Source organism: Atta colombica, unplaced genomic scaffold (assembly GCF_001594045.1).
Source record: "Atta colombica isolate Treedump-2 unplaced genomic scaffold, Acol1.0 scaffold125, whole genome shotgun sequence".
NCBI classification, from domain to species: Eukaryota; Metazoa; Arthropoda; class Insecta; order Hymenoptera; family Formicidae; genus Atta; species Atta colombica.
Window position 1 is genome coordinate 566402 of NW_017259212.1, and position 10418 is coordinate 576819.

General features: G+C 29.6%; 1 protein-coding gene across 3 annotated transcripts in view; it reads left to right on the plus strand.

Moving 5' to 3' along the window:
- The first annotated feature begins 3657 nt into the window (after positions 1-3657).
- The window catches only part of LOC108694805 (protein O-GlcNAcase), an 8486-nt gene continuing 1725 nt past the window's right edge, over positions 3658-10418 (plus strand). The window contains exons 1-8 of one of the 3 annotated variants that reach the window (XM_018204472.1): positions 3658-4066; positions 4187-4238; positions 4426-4759; positions 5030-5474; positions 5805-6388; positions 6455-6772; positions 6844-7018; positions 9253-9306. In XM_018204472.1, the coding sequence (XP_018059961.1) occupies positions 3997-4066; positions 4187-4238; positions 4426-4759; positions 5030-5474; positions 5805-6388; positions 6455-6772; positions 6844-7018; positions 9253-9306 (2032 nt within the window). In that variant the 5' untranslated portion in view covers positions 3658-3996. The remainder of the gene's footprint in view (positions 4067-4186; positions 4239-4425; positions 4760-5029; positions 5475-5804; positions 6389-6454; positions 6773-6843; positions 7019-9252; positions 9307-10418) is intronic. The other 2 variants (XM_018204473.1, XM_018204474.1) reach the window with 2 other exon arrangements.

Sequence of the window (10418 nt, forward strand, 5' to 3'; positions counted from 1 at the left end):
TTATCATGCATTCAGCTATACCTACTTGAAATCGCTAACGTAACCTTGCTTCCTTTATATCTGCTTAGAAATGGAAAAATATTAGAATTTTAGGGTAAAATCTCGGAAATTAATGGTTTTTTTCCTTTTACTTTGATAGTTTTTTACTCGGATATTTTTTTTAGGTCATTTAGATCTGTTCGCATTGCTTGAAATCTCCCAAAATTTTTGCACTTAAAGTGATATTATTAGAAAAATAGATTCGGGCGAATAGAGAAGGCACAGATACTGAATGCAAAGAATGCAAGCAACACAAACAGATCTATTAATCTATTATCATCTCATTAAGAATTGCAATATTGCCAATAATACATATTTCCGTTTTGATATAAAATTATAAAGACAAAAATATTAAAAAGTATCGAAATAACAAGAAAAATGAATTTTCTACATATTTTTTCTTCTACATATTTAACATGAATTCTAAGATTTTTCATAAATTTTATGTTGATTTTTCATAAATTTGAGACAAAAATGCCATTTTTTTATAGTAAAAAACTAGTTTTTTTACTTGATACTTTTCTCCAAAGTAAAAAATACCGTTTTTTATATTTCTATCTGCTATTTTAATTATATCAAATTAACTATACCATATATGCTCAGAGAATGTTTAGATTATTAGCACATGATTTAAGAATGTACAGTCCCTGCAAAGTAAATTAAATTTGAAAATATGTCTAATATTTACACTCTTCAATTCTATTCACATTTTAATTATGTTTACACTTCAATTATATTTATACGACAATTTTAAATATTTTTAAAGCATGTAAATTTTTAAAATATTGAATAAAAATATGCTTATAATTGATTCTTCATTTGTTCAGTTGTCATTTATTTATTTTATTCAATCCTAGATTTTTTATTCGCAAAAGTACGTACGCGAAATCACATTTGTATAGTAAAAGAGAAGCAAATTGTATTGCGTTCAAATTGATTGTCTAAATTTCAATATATGTGGATTAGTTTAATTTCGGTTAAACTTACTTTTTATCTATTTCTAAGATTAGAAAACTCGTTCACTACACAAATGTAATTCGTACACATATACTTTCGCAAATAAAAAGATAGAAAAAGTAAGTTAAACTGAGATTGAAGTTAATCTACATTGATAGAAATGGACAACAAAATTTAATTTAATCTAGAACATTTACGCTTCTCTGATTCGAGCGCGAATGTGTAACGTCTTATGTCTGGAAACCTGCCGATAACGGGAAGAAAGAGCGAGAGAGAGAGAGAAAGAGAGAGAGAGAGAGAGAGAGAGAGAGAGAGAGAGAAAGAAACGGATGCGATGTCCTCAATCGAGCGACGTCGATTCATTGTCTGACGAATGCGATACCGTGACTACTTACACAAGATATAGGGTGACCGTAAATTTGCGCGCACATTCCATTCTCTTCAGAGAAAGCGACGTCCGTCTTTCAAATATCAAGAACAAGATTAATACTTCTTATGAAATTGACATGATGTATAAAATTATAATTTTTTATCCAAACAAGGTTCGCATAAATCACTCGCAAATTACCAATTCGTTATCAATATACAAAATATCGATAATTAAAAAATCATATTCAGTTATATAGAATCATAATCTTTATATGTAATTTTTATACGGGATTTATTTTTTAAATTACAATGAAATTATTTTTAATAAATATTTGTTTTTATCAATTACGTGCGTAAGATTAATATCTTAAGATTTCCATTCTCCCATTGGCAAGTATGAATTTTTCACGAAATTCAATATAAATTATAACATAATATCGTCGCGATAATATCGTTGCAAAATGCAAAGTTTATCGAGAGCGGAAATACCAGAAGCATGTAGAAATGGCTTATTTATATCGCGATAGCGTTTATTTATACGTCTAAGCAGCTTACTCAAGTTTATTTCTGGCATGTCCGGTTGCTCCTAAGACCAACGCTGCATGAAAGTATGGACAATAATTATTTTCGCAAGTACACGTTATCCGAATGTGAACACAATAACATAATCGTATACTACATTTGTGAAAAATGGCGCGAACTCGCCGATTATTCGCACAAGTCGCAACTCGTGAAACTTCGAAAGTAGAAGATGATACTTGTGGCGACATCTCGCGGCGCTGCCAGATCGCGACAGAAAATCTCTGAATGATGTATTCTAGATGCGCCACAGGATCACCAAAAGTCATGAAAGTCTCATTGTGTATTGTACATTTATGAACAGAAATGCATTTTTTATCTAAATATTTGCGTATATTCTGACTTTATTATTATTGTGTTGTTATTATGTTATTAATTCTATTATATTATTATTATTAATTTAAATTATATTTACTTTTATATTACTTTTTTGTTAAAATTATTGTTAGTATGTTAAAATCTACAAAATGTTACTTCTAATTGCTTCGAAATTTGCTTGATTTTTAAAATAATTAACAGTTTTTTCAAATAATCAAATGAGGAACATTTAGGCGGAAAGGAGGTTTATTTGTTCTCATTTGTTTTCGATCTTATATATATATGTCTCTGTTGAATTGAAGCTATATCTGATTTGATAGTTGTCAAATGTTTGATAGATATTATACGTAATATTAAATTAATTTAATAAAATAGGTTTCGCGCTTCTAAACGATGATATACTGTTTAAATTAATATATGTAAATTCGACGCATTTCGATCTAGAAGCATCTCGTTCAGTTTGAGGACTTCGATCAAATTATGTCGACAATTAGCGTGTCAAAGGCAATCAAACTATGATCAATTTAAATGCAATTATCTCAATCGCAGAATCGCCTAAGAAATCTTTAATATTGTTTATTGTTTTTAATCTTTTTTTGATACGTTAAACATAATAATTAATTCTATTTAATTTAATTTTATACATTATTTAATAAAAATAATGCTAATTAAGTTAATCGGATTAGGTATGGTAGAAGTCGCCTCAAGTGATACTTTTGTAATATTTTATATTGATTTGAATATATAAAATTATAATATATATATAAAATTATTTCCTAATATTTTGTATTGAAATATCGATTTGTTTGATGCTTAAGAAAGAATATTACATCAATAAATTAAAAATTTCGCTATAAAAGCGATTGTGCTAATTGATAATCGCCGATCAAGTTAACCAGAATTCAAGTTGGTCAAAATCGTTTTTGGAGCATAAAGAAAAATCAAGAGTGATTCGTTTCTTGCATAATGCTTGTTTACTTGACTATTTAATTTAGTTTCTTTCATTGAAGAATGTATATATTCAAATCAAATATATTATATTTTACATAAAAATACATACATTCTTCAACATAAACAAATAAATAAATAAATTTAATTAAAAGAACAATTTTTTTCTCAGCGTACGCATGATGTATCATTCTTGTTGTTGACTGAATATTAAAGAAGGACACAATATGATACACCATGCGCATCATGCGTAAAACGAAACGCATCCTGAATAGGACGACGGGAAACTGTATCATCTCTGACGGGAAGATTTTCCTCACAATTGTCAGAAGTATCAGATACCGCCGTCGCGGCGTGCAAGGAGCATCGCCTATTTCTTCTGTGTCCATCGTATTTGTGCCGTTCGTGGCCTCGATGGATCGACAAATCGTTCGGCGGTATCGATCGGCGCGTATCAGGTGCAGTTTGTCAGATTCACTGATCCTCACTCCTGAATATTTTCCCTCGGGATTCCCAGGAATCTCTGAGGCGACGCGAGTTATGCCATTGCGTCGCGCGACGTATACGACGTAGCGACGTGTGTTACCCTATAATCGTCGTGTAATCACGTCGAGTCTACGTCGTGTGTCGCGTTGGGCCCATCGCGATCATCACACAGGTTCCTCTTTCTCTTCCCATTCCCTCCCCTTTCCAAGGGAAATTTGTAACACACCGTGGGCTGTCCCGTTGCCTCCAGCTGTTGCCTGGATTCTCGAGAGCGGACGTGCCTGTCCTGCGCGATCTGCGATGACGGAGACGAACGGAGCCGCGAATCTCAATACGAAAAACGGCAACTTCATCTGCGGCGTTGTGGAAGGTATGTGGATCGCGTATAACCGGATCCCATACTTATTGGAGAATGTAGCCCAAACCTCTTATGATATATGATACTTGTTTCTTTTGTCCCCAAGCATTTAACACATTTCTTCGTTTGCAGGTTTCTATGGACGACCATGGACCACCGAGCAGCGAAAGGATCTTTTTCAAAAGTAAGCTCTTTCGTCCTAAATACATTTCCATCAAAGAGAAATTTGTAAGGCTGAGACATTTGTCAGTCATTTTTTTATGAATTCTGTTGCAAGGAATATCATGTTTCTTCTAATTTCTAAATATATTAGTTTTTTTATTATTGTAAACATTAATTAATTTATTACTATAAATTATATGTATTACTAGATTGAAAAAATGGGGAATGGACTCTTACCTGTATGCACCGAAAGATGATTATAAACATCGTGCTTATTGGAGGGATTTGTACACAGTAGAAGAAGCTGAACATCTGACTGGTCTAATCACAGCTGCTAGGGAATATGGAATAACTTTTTATTATGCATTATCCCCAGGATTAGATATTACATATTCCAGTTCAAAGGAAGTCACCGCTTTGAAGAGAAAACTGGAACAAGTCAGTCAGTTTGGTTGTACAGCATTTGCATTGTTATTCGATGATATAGAGCCAGAAATGAGTGAAGCTGATAAAGAAATATTTCAATCATTTGCACATGCTCAAGTATGTATGCAGTATAATGTACAATATTCATATAATATGCAAGTTCTAATACTAGTTTAATATTTATTAATATTTCTGCATGTATGTTTAATGTTTTTAAAACAGATAATGATTTCTTTATTTACAATTTGAATTTCAAATCAATCTTTTATAAATTAAGACGTATGTAAAATGGGAATCAAATGTAGAACTTGATTATGAATTCTCTTATAGAGATATATAATGTATTATCCTACGTAATGTATTTTTATATTGTTATTATTCTTACAGGTTTCTGTCACAAATGATATTTTTCAACATCTTGGCCAACCTCGTTTTCTTCTGTGCCCTACGCAATATTGCGCAACACGTGCAATGCCAAATGTTGCATCTTCAGAATATCTCAACACTCTTGGAAGTAAATTAGCTCAGGAAATTGATATAATGTGGACTGGGCCTAAAGTCATATCGAGACTTTTAACAGTGGAATCTATTGAAGAAATCACAGAAGTGCTCAGGAGACCGCCTGTTATTTGGGATAATTTACATGCTAACGATTATGATCAGAAAAGAGTGTTTCTTGGACCATATTCTGGTCGTTCTCCTGATCTTATACCTAAACTTAGAGGAGTTTTAACTAATCCTAATTGTGAATATGGAGCGAATTTTATAGCAATTCATACATTGGCTCAATGGAGCAGATGCAACGTGGATGGAAAGAGAGACTTAAGTTTAAGTAAGATTTTTGCTGTATTCTATTTTATAAATTTTCTAAGATAAACTTTGAGTTAAAATTATAGCAAGATAATAGGTATTTTCCATTTGATGACACAAATCAACACAAGTATAGTTCTTTTTGTTACTTACTGAATGTCATGAAAGATAGAATGATGCTTATGTCAATTTATGTCACTAATTGAAAAGCCCTAATATGAATTTGATACATTACATTAAAATGTAAATGTGATTTTCGTACATTTCATTCTTTTAATTTTAATTTTCTATAATGAATTAATATAGTATCCGTTACTTATTATATATAGAAATTGATTATTCTATATTGCAGATGATACTGTATCAGCGGATATTAAATTAGAAACCGAGACAGAGGATGGCGTTCTTGGTGAAGATGTTCCATCAACATTATCACCGAATATGTATCACCCTCGACATGCTTTGAAAAATGCAATAAGTGAATGGTTATTAGAGTTTAATAAGAAGAAAGCAGCTTGGGGAGTAATAGCCAAACCACAACCATGTGTCGCGCCTACGATACCTATTCCAATTATTCCCTCCGTGAACACGTGTATGAGTCTTACATCAACGACAACAACCACAGTTCCTGCCACGCCTACGCCTGGGACGAATTCTAATCATCTTCAAGCATTGGCCGAAGTTTGCTCAAATGTGACAAGTAGTGATAGCTTCGTACAACCTTCATCTGGACCTGTGATGAATTCTTTAGTGTCAGATATAAAAGTAATCAGCGAGCCTGTCCTGACTACATTATCTACCAATATGAGCAGTGGATCACCCTCAACAGGATTATCTATTATAGAACCAATGGATTGTAATACAACTCCAAACAATTCGCCCGCACATATAGCAAAAATTCCAGCAGAGGATGACGCTATGGTAGATAATTCTTCTGTAAGTCATTAAAAATTTTCGGGAATTTAATTATGCATGTATAATCGTATGATTTCTGTTTGCTAGACATGTAGCGAAGCTTCCGGAAGTATGCAAGTAGAAGTAGATGGTGCTTCTCCTACAGTCAATGGTACACAAATGATTATAGAAAATGATAGCGAAAATCACGAGAATTCCGACAACGCGGACGCGGTATCACAACCTGTAGATATCGAAAAACAACTTACGCATGAGGATTTGTCGCTTTTATGTGATCTGTTTTATTTGCCATTTGAGCATGGGGGTCAAGGAATTCAATTGTTGCAAGAATTTAATTGGCTGAAAAGCAATGCTTATGTTGTTATGAAGAAGTCCAAAGAAGAAGAACAAGCGTCTGAATCAGATGTGAGTTATATTATAAAATTAATTTATTTCAACAAGCTTGATATCACACTATATATAATAAATAATTTCAGATTGAAGAATGGCATCTTCGTGCAGCTAAATTAAACGATATGTGTAATGCGGTAAATAGATTATTCCAAAGACTCACATATTGTAATAATCGTGAGTTATTATACGATTTGTACGCGTATGTATGGGATATGAGAGGAGTTGTGTCTCTCCTAAATAGTTACGTAAAATGGCTGGGTAAGTTGCATTTGATTTATATATAATATTATCTGATATATTGACAATAAAGTACGTTAAATATACCTTCAAAGAAAGTTTATTTTCTAACAATTAGTAAAATTAAAATAATATATATATAAATAATGATGATTATAGTGAAATAATTGATATAATTTCTAAAAATTCAAGTTTGTATTCATAAATTTAAATGAATATAATTAAAGTAATTTTCAATTTTACAAAATTCTTATTTAAATCATTATTATTTTTTTAAATTATGCAATTTGCACATTATAAATTAATTTTTGTCAAATATCAGAAATATGTATGAATCAAGATAAGAATTTTAATATATTACATACTTTTGCTTATTTTTATTATATATAAAGAAAGTCTATGAAATGCTAGTATGCTGGTAAAAATATTTATATGCAAGTGAATAATACTATAATTTTTTTAATTCTTAATATATGAATTTATTTGTAATAATCATACGAAATATTCACTTATCTTATAGAAATTAGTCTTTTCGATTTCGAATTTAATCAAATTTAAAATTATATGTGTACTGCAGACAAGTGCTGTTATTGACTTCTCTTATAAATATTATAATTTATTACCTATACTTATATTTCAGAACGAAAGTGTCTCGCGTATTGGTAAGTGAACACTATCTTATTTTTTGTTAATAATTTGATCTTTTTGCAAGGAAAATCTTCTTTCTTATTGATTTAATCTTAAAGATAGTATGTATAATAACGTACTTGTCTAAACTTTGTCAAGATACGATTATTATCGACAAAATAGGAGTGAATTGTTTATTAGCTTTACATTAAGTTTAACTAAAATTTGGATGTTAAGTATAATATAATAATTATTTATTAGAAATATTTAATAAATTGAACTAAAGATTATAAAATATTTCAGTAAATCTAATATCGACAATATTATATTATTATTTCCTTGTAAACTGATGTAAACTGTAAAACTGGTGCTGCGAAATCATTTTTTAAATATCTGTTCTTTGAAATCCGTAAATTACTGATTGATAAATAATCCCATACAATTTTTTTATAATATATTTGACATCGCGTATGTATACCAGTAAGTAAAAAACTTAGGATTTTTACTTAAATAATGTTTATTTTAGAAATATTAATTTAAAAATTTTTTTCTTTTAAAAGCTTGTTTAAAAGAATGATAACTTTAGTTGAAATATTAACATTTGTATTTTAATGTTTAAAATATATTAAATGATATAATTTGCGAAATTTATGAATAATATTAAATAATAAAGATTATCAGTAATATTCGGAAATGCATATGTCATAAACCACATATTTGTAAACTCCGTATGCATTTGTTTCTGCGCATTAGAGATAAATGCATCGCAATGCGTAGGGAAAACTTTGCCATAAGTCAGAATTACATAAGAATACATATTTCTATTCATTGAATACTTTTGAAAATAGAGAGAATGTGTACAGATAAAAATAAAATTAATACACATGTTTCAAATATATATATAATTGATATTTATTTGTGATAATTTTAAGCTATTCGTCGACTTTAACAATTTTATATCTTTTTAAAAATAATTCTGACTAATGGCCGCTAATTTATTTTGACATTTTTATACAGGCAAGCCACAACATCTATTTTTCTTTAATAAAATTTATATTATTTCACACACATTAATATATTTTTAAACTTTTTATATTTTAAAAGAGAAAAATTTAATATCTATACTTAAAATTGTTTAATCAAAATCTAATTCATAAATGATACACGTCTAATTGAAAACGTGAAATAAATTGATGTGGCTTTCCCATACAATGGCGAAAAAAATTATTTGTAGCAATGATGAAAACGGTGATTTTATGAGATGACATTCAACAGCATCTTTATGGAGTTGAACAAATACTAAATTTAAAAGTAAATCTTATACCAGCTATTAACATGTCAATCGACTTTCTTTACAGATGACATGACACAGGAGTGTTCTACATATAAACATTTTTATTTTTTCTACATTTTTGTATAATTATATTTAATATTAAAATTAAATTTAAATTGAAAAATATACGTATATGATTATTTATGTTCTTCTTAATGTATTTATTCCCAAAATTATATGCAGTGATTTGAAATCTGTAATGATATGCTCCCGTGGAATGTAAATGTATCAGGATCAGTACAGCTTTGATTCATTTACTAACTTGCATTTCTGTGTTTTTTTGTCTTGTTGATAGCGTTTGGCAGATTCCCATCGACGATGACGACGTTTACCCAGGGCAGCTACACATGTATGCGGTTTAACAGTCTTTGAGTAACACGGCAGAAAGCGCGCGAAATAACGAAGTTTCAAACATTGCAGTGATAGTTGCATTTCTAAATTTTTGTTTGGGACTTTACAAAAGATATTGTCTCGTTTAATACGAGCGAGAAATATATGCATAGAAGCAGCGTTGCAATAGCTTGAAAAATCAATGTGTATAAAGCACATTTATTTTCACGGTTTCGCTATATGATGGACATACTTCTTATATATCGCAAAGATTATAGATATATCTACATATTTAATTCCATTATTTTACATCAATAGTGAAATTGACATATACATAAATCTCGTTTTACAATCTGTTGCGCATGTTATATTTTTATGATAATTTTAATATTAATATTTTGTGTTCTCTTTGTTAAATTAATTTTTCACTTATATAATAATTCATGTTTATGTATAATTATTTTTAAAGCTGCTTTTCTATCAGATTTTTTAATGTATACATATTTAAAAAAATATGATTGAAATAATTTAATACATATATCAATTTTAATATATTTTTGCGTTTTTGAAGTAAGTCTATCAAAAAATCACATAGAATTGGCACAATTTAGCAAACAAAAAATTATAAACTCTTGAACGTCTCCCATTTGCAAATTGTGATCTTTGATCATTTGTGATAAAATTTTCATAATGTGCGATAAGATATCTCCGAATATTTTATTTGTATCGATGTCTTGTGAATTACTAATTATACGCAAAATTATTTTTTTTATCTTAAATGATCAATGCTCCTACGCTCCTTTTGCCAACTTGCCTGCACACACTAATTTGTTTTACTTAGTTTCAGAAACTATATTCTTTTCAGGCGTGATAAGAGTTTTATTTCAGGCGCATATTGGCAAACTGGACTATTATTCCCCAGATCATTTCCCAGATCCTAAATCCAGTGCTTCAAGAGTTTAGCATTGCGCGAGCTTTGGTGCAACATTAATTCTTTTTATCTATTTACTAATTACAATTTTTTTGGAATAGAACATAACATTCAATACAATTAAAATACTATTAAAATTTCTTAAAATATATATATATATATATTTGGCTTTATATTATACATTATGAAAAATATGCTAT